At 41.7% G+C, this 12469-nt stretch overlaps 2 protein-coding genes across 9 annotated transcripts in view; one reads left to right on the top strand and one right to left on the bottom strand.

Moving 5' to 3' along the window:
- ddhd2 (DDHD domain containing 2) overlaps positions 1-2582 on the bottom strand; it is a 14836-nt gene extending 12254 nt beyond the window's left edge. For 4 of the 8 annotated variants that reach the window (XM_020594541.1, XM_020594548.1, XM_020594547.1 and 1 more), the window contains exons 1-3: positions 2461-2582; positions 1833-2009; positions 908-1100 (exon numbers count right to left, since the gene is read on the bottom strand). In XM_020594541.1, the coding sequence (XP_020450197.1) occupies positions 908-1100; positions 1833-1958 (319 nt within the window). In that variant the 5' untranslated portion in view covers positions 1959-2009; positions 2461-2582. The other 4 variants (XM_020594546.1, XM_020594542.1, XM_020594543.1 and 1 more) reach the window with 4 other exon arrangements.
- Positions 2583-4984: 2402 nt separating this feature from the next.
- The window catches only part of LOC109956902 (clustered mitochondria protein homolog), a 12894-nt gene continuing 5409 nt past the window's right edge, over positions 4985-12469 (top strand). Inside the window, exons 1-19 of the mRNA XM_020594358.1 lie at positions 4985-5279; positions 6834-6943; positions 7335-7506; positions 8341-8478; positions 8579-8733; positions 8823-8977; positions 9158-9280; positions 9468-9600; positions 9691-9783; positions 9906-10072; positions 10264-10443; positions 10548-10982; positions 11066-11139; positions 11251-11355; positions 11450-11550; positions 11626-11778; positions 11866-11928; positions 12048-12280; positions 12379-12463. Of these exons, the coding sequence (XP_020450014.1) occupies positions 5216-5279; positions 6834-6943; positions 7335-7506; positions 8341-8478; positions 8579-8733; positions 8823-8977; positions 9158-9280; positions 9468-9600; positions 9691-9783; positions 9906-10072; positions 10264-10443; positions 10548-10982; positions 11066-11139; positions 11251-11355; positions 11450-11550; positions 11626-11778; positions 11866-11928; positions 12048-12280; positions 12379-12463 (2739 nt within the window). The 5' untranslated portion in view covers positions 4985-5215. The remainder of the gene's footprint in view (positions 5280-6833; positions 6944-7334; positions 7507-8340; positions 8479-8578; positions 8734-8822; positions 8978-9157; positions 9281-9467; positions 9601-9690; positions 9784-9905; positions 10073-10263; positions 10444-10547; positions 10983-11065; positions 11140-11250; positions 11356-11449; positions 11551-11625; positions 11779-11865; positions 11929-12047; positions 12281-12378; positions 12464-12469) is intronic.

Genomic DNA, 12469 nt, shown 5'->3' with positions numbered 1-12469 from the left:
CCGTGCATAGGTCCCTGGGGAGTCGAGGTGTTGCAGGATGTAATGCAGTGCCATGTTCACTGCATTGTCCACTGACCTGTTTGCCCGGTAGGCGAACTGCAGGGGGTCGAGAAGGGGGTCTACGATGTCCTTCAGGTGGGCCAACACCAGTCTTTCAAAGAACTTCATAACTACGGATGTCAGGGCGACAGGTCTGTAGTCGTTCAGTCCACTGATGGAGGTTTTCTTGGGGACTGGGATGATGGTGGAGCGTTTGAAGCAGGAGGGGACTTTTATTGTTGTGTAGCAGTGGTCCAGTGTGATTTTGTCCCTGGTGGGACAGGTGACGTGCTGTCTGTATTTGGGCAGTTCATGGGAGAGATTTGCCCTGTTAAAGTCCCCTAGAACAATGAGTGGAGAGTCAGGATGTTCTAGCTCCACGTTAGTTATCTGTTCTGCCAGGAGCTGTAGTATGCTAGCGTGGGCCTGTGGTTTTATGTACACTCCCATTAGAATGAAACTGTTAAATTCATGGGGAGAATAAAAAATTCAAATAAAAATACTACCTAAAGCTATCTGCAAAAGAAGGTATCTTTGTTTTCAATAGGTCCCATTTTCAATTAGAACTTAAATGCACTACCATAAATATCAGCATGTTGTTAACAGGCTTCCCTAAAACCACCTGAACCTGAATGTCAGCTTGTTGGAAACAGTGAGCATGTCCTGTTAGGAGAATATAATGCCCTACTGGGCACCAGGCCAGGGGTGGCAACAGTAATGTTTAGATTTTTTTCCTTTTCAAAGCTGTTTATACAGACCCACTCTTTTTCTACTATTCATGTACCTACTCTGATGACCCATTTATGCCAAATGTAATGTACATGTACAGGGTATAATATAAAGTATATACGTATATATATGTGCTTACCAGTGTTGCAGGAATTCTCTAGTTTGTCAGAATCTTCTCTGCTAAAAGGAAGCCAAAAGGTGTTGTCATCAGCCTGTCGACAGAAGAACCAGTGAGGCTGCACTTCTTGGTAAGGAGCTAGGACAGACTCCATGTCAAGGATCTCAAAGGAGGATGTGGAGGAAGGAGAAGCTTCATCCACAACAGGTGACACCTGGAGAAAAATCATGCCAACATGATCAGTAAGTAAGTAAGTAAAGTAAGATGTTAAAGATGTTAAAGCAATATCTCTTCTTAATTTCAGCAATATTGCTCAGCTGCAGCAAGTAAAAATCACAAGCTTGCTACATACACTATTACATTTGATTTAGTCCACCAACACAATAACAACTATGTTGTAACTTTTGTCTTTTTTTAGTCCACCATTCCGCTCTAGTTTTCAGATTAAGTAGATATAGAAGTCATTCATGTCTATGTCGAATAGGGCAAGACACATTCACTACTTTGCTTTTTTCCAGGGTACAATCTGACCAAACTTTGACCTGTGAAATCGCAAGATACTCAAATGTCTAGCTGGTTTGAGAGAGGGGGTGAGATATAAGCACTGAAAATTAACCTTATTTGAGATAACACATAGTGTACTTTAATCCATGACTAGGACCAAAGGTGATTTAAGGTGATTTTAAGGTGATTATCCTTTTGTGCCCCTGCAACTGATCAATGGGATATGATGACAGGAGTTGAAATAAACTTTACAGTAGATAACCCATTGATAATGTACTGAGAATCACAATAGCTCTTAGGAGGCCACTGTTATATTGTCCAATAAAGATTACAGTGTGTTTTGTTTCTGCAATGCCTAACCTAACCCAAACCTGAATCATAAAACGCAGAGCTATAAGAAACAGACTTTGACAAACGCCTATGCACAAACTTTGGCACGCACCCTCACCTTATCCTCAGATGTGTTCCCTGTCGCCACGCACTGAGCGGGGTTGTGACAGAGGTCTTGCGTATTGACGTCTGGGGCAGCCTGAGATAAAGCCCCCTCCTCACCAGGACTGAATGACATTAGCCCCCAGCTCTGACCTTAAGAAGACAGGGGGCCACACAAACACAGGACCTGTAACAAGCAAACTGGGGGCTGAATGGCCATCACAGCTCTTACAAAATATGTTGTAACTTCAGCTTATCAAACTTATATAGAGCTATACAGAAATATAAACAAGTCAACACTGGCACTTGCGGGTCAGTACTGTTAAACATAATGAAACGTGACAAGCTAGCGAACCGTTAACTCACCAAGATGAATTGTGTTAATGCAACGTTACGTAGCACCAATTTTGTTGACATTGTATTAAACATAACTAGCTAGCTAATGTTTACTCTTATTTCTCATGTTTAGAAGAATGCAACAAACATTCTAGAAGCCAGTAATTGCTCACATTCATGTTCATGTAGGATGAATTAAGATGGCCTCACAGTACACCAGTGTTAATGTCTCCGTTTTTATATTGTGCCAGTGTTCTGGCTATTATAACGCTAGTAACAGACAGTCGTTAACCGAGACTTACCGACAGTTTCACGAACTGTTAATACTAATGCCGAAGAGATGGACTCGTTGTTTCCCTCGCGCTGGCTAGCTCGGCTAGCGAAGGACAGCCTCCTGTCAAACAGTGCCTGCTTAAAGTGTTGTCGGAAATATGACCATTACGTTGTCGGAAATATGACCATTACAAGACAGGTGTTCACAAACGACCACATTAATGACCATATAAACCATTAAAACAGCTACATTAACACTGATAGCATTCTTTGTGATGGCAAATTTTTCTAAGTGTGGCGATTAGAAAGTGAAATACGTGAACAAAGCGTCCAATACTAATGGAAAAATATTCGTTATAAACTAATAAGCTTGTACATTTTCGTCAGATCAGTATTACGTTGTAACACAAAGCAAATATGAGTCAATTATGAGTAAATTCCAAATCACACAATCTCCGAAAGCATCAAATATAGTGTTTAAAAAGCTATGTATAAATGTTCAAATTTACAAGGAGCACCTTAAGGTAACATAAGACCCCACATGACCGCATCAGGCACCGCCCATAAATAATTTCTGGCGCCATGAATTAGTAATAAACTGTGAATATGATTCATAAACTGTAGGCTATATATAAAGTACATATTTTTAATATACACTATACGGTATAGCATACTTACTGTATAGTACTATTAGGAGTAAAGGGTAAATGACGTATTTCTTTCTAATTCAACATACTGAATGACCAAAGAAATCAGAATTAGAATCTGCTTTACTGGCCAGGTGTGTCGGACACACGCGGGATTTGAATCTGGTACATCGGCTCTCAATGTGCATGTACATATCCCCATGCAAGGGGGCAAATGAACAGTAAACCAATATAAGGGTGTGTAATATAACAAAATAAACAGCAACAAAATTTATGTTGTTGTCTGTGCGCCTGACTTTACCTTTATCATCGCTCAGGGGCTGCTTTCCTGTGTTGTTTTGTGCGCAGATGGCAATACTCATTCAGCAGAAGCTTAATTCTCATCTCATCAACAACCCTCAATACGACTTTGTTCACGTAATGACAAATCAATTATGAAACTAATTAGTTATTAAAGTAGGAGTATGCCAAAATTACTCATTAAATGTCAGCAATAGAAAAAGTACTCTGATTCTTTACTTAAGTGAAAGTAGCAATGCCACAGTGTAAAAATATTCTGTTACAAATAAAATTCCGGCATAAAAATATTACTTAAATGAAAGTACAAAACATTTAACATCAAAATATAGCCTACTTAAAGTACCAAAAGTAAAGGTACTCATTGTGCACAATAGCACATTACACATTATATTATTGTGTTATCGCCTGATTATCGATGCACATTTAACATTGCAGCTGGTAAAGGTGGAACTATTTTTAAATACACTACGTGGTTACAGTATGAATGACTTTACATACTGCTGGGTAGCTTATGAATTGTCCACCAGTCAACAAGGTATTATGACTATAGTATATGCTGTATTATTAATCTGACTATGAAAAGTAACTAGTAAATAAAGTTCTAAAGTTATCAAATAAATGTAGTGGAGTATAAAGTACAATATTTGCCTCTGAAATGCAGTGAAGTCAAAATATGAAGTAGCAAAAAATGAAAATACTCAAGTAAAGTACAAATACCTTAAAATTGCATTTAAGTACAGTACATGAGCAAATATATTTAGTTACTTTCCACCACAGTTAAATATTGAGCTTTTATATTTTTCTTGCAGCCTAATATTTGGAATTAGAGCCAGCCATAGCTTAATCACTCAAACACCCCTCAAACGCGCGCGCACACACACACACACACACACACACACACACACACACTCACTCTTCCACCCTTTGACTTCCTTATTTACTAGCTAAGGTGCTATTTGGAATAAACCCATGTCATAAATTACAGCCTGGAATGAGTTTCATGGCATTGCAGTAATACTAAACAAGTCACCTGCTCAGCCTAACCCTGACATTGCAATGCTTAATTAGGATTTATGTATGCCCAGGTATGTGTAAAATGTGCAAGTAGTAGGTGTAGGCCTCCCAACAATGAGGAAGCAACCACATGATCAAGAAACAGACACACACCCAATTAACTGTCTCATTTTCAAGTTAAACCTAACTTCACTATCATGAGTCAAAAGAGTAATAGGACCTCATTGGCCTTGAATTAAAGAACTATAAAAGTAGTATAAATATGTAATTATATCTTTTTGTTACTATTAATGTAACCATGTGCACTAAATGGGCCGCAAACATTTGTAACATGAAAGGCTTAATGTCAGAAGCAGGGCGGTGGGTGAACTCGGATCAAACCACTACCACACAGTGTGTGATTAATCCCACCTCTCCTTCAGGGCTCATGAAGGGAGGGCTGGATGGAGGAGGGGCATGGGGGAGTGAAACATGTCAAAGGAAGGAAGAATGAGTAGCCTTAGACACACCCAGTCCAACAAAGTGTGAGAGAAAAGCAGAGTAATGAGCCTGTGTGGAGCAATAAGAGGGTGTGGCTTTTGTACACAGAATGAACAGATAAGCTGAGTCTGCCTTTTAGAAAGGGGCAGGAGTCACAGTCCTGAACAGGCAGCCACTTATTTCGTTCTGTTGGGCTGACAAGTAATCCAGCTGCACATTTCTACCCACTCCCTCCTGTGCATTTTTTCAGCAGTTTGAAGCTAGAGTTTGAGAGGAAGCAACTTATAGCGCTGAGAAGTGAAAGCACAAGAGGACAGCTCTAGAAAAACGTCAACAAGCAGCCATGAAGGACAAAGTGAGGAGAGGAGGAGGAGGAGGAGGAGGAGGAGGAAATCAGGCCAAGTCTGGTGAGAAATCCCTAAAATGCATTTTGCTTCTCTTCTCCTCTCTCTCTGTTTCTCTTTTGTCACTATCCTCTTCCTTCTTTTTGTGTGTGGTGCCTCCCTCACTGGAGAATGTGAGGAGGGTGGGAGATTTAGCACTGTACTGCTGCGCTGAACATGGCCGGTGCTATCACTTGCTTTCACTAACTTTTTTTACCACTTGGAGGATCTGCACCACACTTTTAACTTTTATTGGTAAAGTTATTCACACGGGGGTATTCTGTGTTATACCTGCAATCCCTTGAAATACACTTAAATAGTAGTTATTATCCTTTAAGAAGGACAGTGTAATTTTTATTTAAATGTCTGCATAGCTTCTCTTGCCATTCATCCAAAATCAAAAACCTTCTAACTTTTAAGTTCCAGCCACTTTGCCTACCTTATTAACTGATTCTCCTTTTGCCACGAGCTTACTCCTTTAACCTTTGCCACTCCCCTTCCACAGGATTAAGGCAGTGTGTGTGTTGGCCTGTCTCTAGATGAGATTTCCCCAAGGTGTTTATACCCCCACAGAAAAGATACTGTATATATCTGTGGGCATAGTGACTGACAGGTAGTGTTATTTCAAGAAAGTGATTTCATTGTTCTGAAAATCTTTTTTAACATATAGAGAAAGAATTCTGCCTGGCTGTGTACGAGCCAACTTTAGAAATCAGTGCCAAAATAAACTTTTCAGAGGTGAGTACATTGCTGATTTTAAAGCAGGAGCACCAATAAAAGAGAGGCTGATCACTCCATGTTTGCAGAGAGGAGTGACCTTGTTTCTAGCCAATCGCAAACACAGAAGCAAGTTTCTGGATGATTTCCAGTGGTAAAGTGCTTCCAGACTGTCAGTAAAACAGGGGATTTATTGTAGAGTCTTCAGCAACGAGTGCCAGGTGAATTTTTTGCTTTTCAGTGTACATGTTAAGGTGCATGCATCAATGCAAGTAAACATGTTCTACTGCTGAGCTATAGGTCTGTTAGTTTAGGTGCTTTAGCATTCTGCTGTCTAAACATGCCTGTGTTGGGTGTGGCTGTCCCTTCACCCTGAGATGACATGAGGGCCAGTAGGCAAATTCACCAGGTTTAGTCACACTGTGAGTTGAGGAACACGCTCGGTCCTGCTCTCCCTCTGGTTCTGCAAGTGTGTGTAAAAAGGCAGACACACCCCACCCACTTTCCTTTTCTTTGTCTTTGTCTTTGACGTTTTTATTTTTTGCAATGATTCACTCTCACTCTCAGACAACCTCAAACACACAAACTCCTCGGTCCAGTGCATGATTATTTTGGGATAAATCAGTGTTCTGCACCATGATGGTGGACTTTGAACACATTAAGTCATGATTATAATTAATTAATTCCATTATTCTTGCATGCTCTGTAACTGCTTAAGTCCTTTCAGGGTCACGGTGAGCTGGAAACTATCCTGGTATGTAAAGAACGGAAGGCAGAAAGCACCCGTTGAAAGCTTGTCCATTGAAGGGCTCTGTGATTATCCTCAGTTTGCTTTGCTTCTCTGATTTCTCCTTCAAACAGATGTAACTAACTTGGCTAATGGAAAGGATGCCACTGGTGTTAAGCAAGATGAGGACACATTGTTCTCTGTGAAGATCCAGGGAGCAGGAGTAGAGCCTTTTGAGCTGCAGGTACAAAACAGGGCTGTTATTTCCCCTCAGACATTGTTCCCTCTCTTTCATAGACATTTCAGTGAGTAATCAAGTTGTGATGGAACTCAACAGTGATAGCTGAGACTTCATATTTCTAACATTTTTCCTTCAAAATCTTATGTCTTGTAATTTATGATAATGTAGAACCCTTCCAGTGCACAGTTAACATCTATTTTTCCTGAAGAATACACATACAGTATACAGCATATACAGTATATACAACACTGTATTTTCTGTCATTGTGAACATTTAATGAGCCTTCTTTTTATCTTAATTTTCCTGTGTAGAGCAGAAACTATTCTCATACATTATAGCTGTCTGGGTTTTCATGTGATAGTTACTTGTTGTGTTAAATCATGCATCTCTGTAGGTCCACAGATTTTGGCGCGTTCAAGATGCAGTAATGACAATGCTTTCAAGGGATGAGGTGTGTCCACGCTCCAACCTGTCACTGGCACTAGCCGGTACAACTCTGGATCCCCTGGCAGAACTGCACAGCCTCAAGGGCCTCAAACCAGGAGCCATCATTCGCCTGGTGGAGGGTAGACTTGCTTTTTTTATGCTTTGCTAATGTTCTGGGGCTTTTTGAGGGTCCTCTCTTTTAACTCTGTTTTATTTCCAAACTGCATTTGTGAAACTAAATTCATGGTCAGTTATTTAGATAAATGGGATTTCTTTCACAATTTTTAGGGGTCTTTAGAAGCTTTTTAGTGTAAGTTTACTTGTTAATACTTTATATTTTATAATTCTGTGTGACCATGCACTCCACTTTAAGTGTCTTACCAATTTTTATCTGACATTTGTCACAGTTGTTAACAACTCACAGCTCTTTAATGCTAAACATTTTTCATTTGTATCTGATGTGCAAACCATAATACCGCTTATTTGTCATAATTTTTGAATTTCAAAACTTTACCAGTTACTGGAACTCTTTCTTCCAACTTACAGTTACTTACTGCATGATTTACATTAATAACAAAGCATATTTGCACTGTGGCCCAATTACTTTCTGAATAATCCTATCTATATTTTCATCACACCCATCACCCTTTCACACACACCAAAGTCTCAATCAGCTCTGTGTAAATAGCTGACTCACCTTTTCTGAGTCATCATAACAGGCTTTATAGTGGCAGAGATTTGAGATAGTTACACCTGGGTGCCAACCTATTAGTCCATGTCTCACACTCCTGCCAAAGTACTGAACATATTATCCTGTAGCTTGCGTGTTAGTATGTAGAGATTTATGTTCAGAGAATATGAATCATATGGTAGGTTGTTCATATTCACAGGTTCATCAGACCTATGCTGTATTATATGTTAAGTGTAAAGTGGTTCAGCTTAAATGTTGTGTTAACCAGTGCATGTTTTTACAGAGCCTTACACTGCGCGCTCAGCCAGGCTCCATCTGGCTCGAGTCCTGGAACTGCTGAGAGCATCTGGACCTCAGGATGCACTCAGAGAAGGACGCTCACCAAGTGTACTGGAGACACTCATGCATACACAAACACCAGGTGCACATGCAAACTGTTGGTTTTACACAAAAGAACCTCAAAATGGCCATGTAACCATAGCAATGTAACTCTGTGTAATCTCTGTTTGCTACTGGTGAAGAATCCAGCTTACCAAACGGAAAGAGCCTGAAGCGCTCTTCAAGCAACACAAAAACAGAATCAACCAACCAGGATGCAGCTCCTCCTGAATACCTCCTCCCTGGTTCCTCAGAAAGGCCACTCATGGCCCTGCTACCACATAGCTCCCAGCCAGAGGTACATAAATACCAGGACTTTATGTGAACACAGGACTAATCCACCCATACTCATACACTGACTCTCTGTGACTTTATATGTCTCATCAGGCCCCCAGTTACCTGCGAGACTTGTCCCTCAGCTGTTGGAACCCACCACCAGGGCACAGGAAGCTGCAAGGAGACTTCATGTACATCACTGTGGCGACAATGGAGGGACGATGTTATGACATTACATCCTGTCCAAAAGGTTTCTTTGTCAACAGGTAAAAGAAATTCATCATTTTTAATCAACCTATTTTCTAGTGATGATTGCAGAAAAGCATATACCAGGCTAGTAATGTACACATTTGTCTGAGTAACCTGTTTTAAATAAATGACAATGTCAATGATTGAACTTTAACTTGATATATGAATTCTTTTCTTTCTCTCCTTCTTCACCTCAGGTCTACAGAAGATGCGTTTGACCCTCGTCCAACACAGTCTTCTCCAGTTTGTCACTGTATCACTGACCTGCTCTGTCACATCAGCCCTGCCTTCAAGCAAACCTTTACCACACTTAAAAACAGGTAACACTATTATCTGTGCATTCAGAAAGCATCGATACAGTATTTTGCCAGAATCCCATTAGTGGGGTTTGATGAGGTTTATATTCCAAGATGAAGTGAGGACCAAAGCCCTGTGGACTATTCCATTAAAATGACTGTTAGTGAAGTGGATTTTGAGTCATGCAGTTTGTTCTCCTTCTTCCTTTAGACCTCAGCTGCCACCAGTAGAGGTGCTGCCTACTCCTTACCACACACTGAGCTGGCTCGGGCCTCCATGTGCCTCTCGCATTCACAAAAATACCTTCAGCAGACTGGGGATTGATGAACAGGCTTCAACACGGGTGATTTGCAACAGAGGACAACTGTTTGTTGCAGTTCATCGGCAGTGACTTGCTGTCAGTACTGATATATTTTGTGTTTTTTATGTGGAGGTTCCAGACTGGAATGAGGAATTGCAAACAGCCAGAGATCTTCCACAAGGATGTCTGGAGGAGAGGCTGCACAGAGACAGAGCTCTGCTCCAGGTAACCTATGATTTAGGTCAATGCAGCAGTAGGGCAGTTCAGGACTCCTGTAACCCATTTCCTTTCATTTACCATTTATGACTTTCTCCGCCTCTCACTTTCATTCTCATCTGTTTTGTCAGGTAAACAGTGCGTTTGTGAGGGCTGTCATGCAGGGGGCAGAGACTGTTGTAGATGGCTTTGTTGAGCCAGTAAATGGAAACCCAGAGGACCCTGCTTTTCTGTGGGGTGGCCTGTTCATGAGCCAGGGGGTAGCAAGCCCTGTGTTTGGTGGGGAAAGAGGTTGTAGGTAAGAGCAAACCACAACAAAATGCCCATATAATATAGATGTAGAGTCACTTGCCCTTAGTTGTATAAATGTAAAGGCTTCAGAAAGTACACTGGCCCCATGCTTTGCTTGATAAGAGGATTATAAAATATTTTTTGTTTGACTTTTAATGCTGCAGATTATTTAAATCTTTCCTTATATTCTACTAACAGGGCTGCTCAGAGGCTGGAGCTTCAAGGAGTACAAGCCTACAGCAACCTCGAGGGGATGGAGCAGCTGCACACTCTACCTACAGCCATTGTAGACTACAGAGGGGTGCGCCTGTCTGCCCAGGGTCTAGCCCCTGGTTTGGAGGGCTCTGACCAAGACCAGGGAACTACTCCTGGTTCAAGGTACACTCCTCTGGACTTAAATGACATTATCCTCTGTGACTAAACTGTGTTTAACATTTTTGTGCTTTTTTCCTCTTAATTGTCTTTCTTGTTGTGGTCATCAGAGGCTTGCTGTATGGGGTAAATGCAGGTCCCCAAGAGTCCCCCCAACGCAGAGAACTACTAGAACTCTTGGCTCGGTCTGCAAAATCTCTTTGTCTCCAGAGACATGTTGTTTTGTCACCTAAAGGTCACCAGGTCCCCCTGTTCACCTCAGTGGAATCTCAGGGAGTGTTGGGAGCTGATGGGAGGTTGTATATACTGGATGTGTTCAGGACCTTCCCAGCTGATGCTAACTTCTCTCCGGAGGTGGAGGCAGAAAGTCAGACAGTCACAGCAGAGGAGAGTAATAAAAGCTGTGAAGGAGAGGAAGAGAAGAAGGTTTGCGTAAAAGAAGGGTGGCCAGAGAATTATCACGCAGACACTGGGCTTCCAAAGAGCTATCGTCACAGCCTCTGTAGACTGAGGCCAGAGCTTGTGCGGGACTTCATCCAGCACAAGTGAGTTCTACACGAAATAAAACCCCTTTTCACTCAGTTATTAAAGTTTGTCACACTTTGAAGTTGTCTTTTGCATCTTTTAGACATTGCCAGTTCAGTCAGCGTGTCAAGGAGTCACTGGAAGACAATGGAGGCTTTGAGGAATGTGCCACAGCTTGTAAGACACTTTAGTAGATCTAACTGAATGCCATCCAAAATTATAATTAATGCATATTGTACAATACTTTCACCATTTCATACATGAGATGAATGCTTTTATTTTTTACAGGTGACTCTCGAGCTGCTAATGCAGTACGAGCTGCTTGTGAAGATGTAGGATCACTTAGCAACATCATCTTTGAGATGCGCTTTAACCCAAACATTTTTTCACCAGGTACCAAGAGAAATCACACACGCGCGCACACACATTCACACTCACATCTTTCTATGGATCACAATATGACATGCTTCTTATACTTTGTGCTTAGGGGTGTCATTCCCTCCTGGGGAAAGTGAATCAACTAAGCTACAGCAGAGGTTACTGAGGGAAGCTGCAGCTTTCATCATAACACACCAGATATCAGCCTTTGTAAGTAGATTCTCTGTTTGCATGATTTATATGCACCACTGGTCCAAACATGAAACAATGTTTGTGTGTATACAGGTTGAGTATTGCCTGCAAAGCAGTGAGGCACCAATGGATGGAGCTTCTCTAAAACAGGAACTACACCAGAGAGGCATCAACCTTCGGTATCTAGGTCATGTGATCAAGGCCATCAGGCAGTCAGAACACAAAGAGTGCCTGAGGCATATAATGGTGTGTTTTATTTACAAAATAGTTACACATAAACTAGTCTTATGTGACCACCTTCCAAATTACCATCTCTTGTTCTGTCTTCACCAGAGATTGCTCATTGGTGAAATTTTCATTCGCTCAACAAGAAGAGTGTTCAGCAGTTTCCTCCAGGTACTTCACAGTATCCTGTCAGAAGCATACCTGTTCATTCCTTTGCACACCTCACAGCTGGGTGTCAGTCCACATGCTGCAGAAAAAACTCACTCCAGTCACGGGTTATGTCATTGCAGGGTGTGGATGTGCCTAGTCTTTCTGCAGCTGTAAGTCACTTCCTCTGCTGCCTATTGGTTGCCCACTTCATACCCACTCCTGTGGGGGAGGAGACTAAGAAGAAGTCAAGGCGGCGTGGCCGCGGGGCTGGTGCCTCTGAAAGCACACCCTGGAGCACACTCACGGGGGCTGAGCTGTGGAACCTGGTCTGTCAGGACGCTGATGAAACATATAACATCTCTGACTGTCTTGGGTAAGGACGTGGCCTTTGTGTGTTCTCGCCTCATGTTTGTTATCTACACAGTGGCTCATTGTCAACAATAGAGCAACTGTCATTTTTCTCTGTGACAGCTCAGGCCCCAACCACCTGGTAGAGCACTATGGCCTTCAGAAGCTCTCTCTGCTCAGAGAGTTCTGTTTAAAGACCGGTGTACAGGTAACA

This window comes from Monopterus albus, unplaced genomic scaffold (assembly GCF_001952655.1).
Source record: "Monopterus albus unplaced genomic scaffold, M_albus_1.0 scaffold23.1, whole genome shotgun sequence".
Taxonomy (NCBI): domain Eukaryota; kingdom Metazoa; phylum Chordata; class Actinopteri; order Synbranchiformes; family Synbranchidae; genus Monopterus; species Monopterus albus.
The sequence above is the reverse complement of the archived record's forward strand: the minus strand, read 5'-3'. Positions and strand labels throughout refer to the sequence as shown.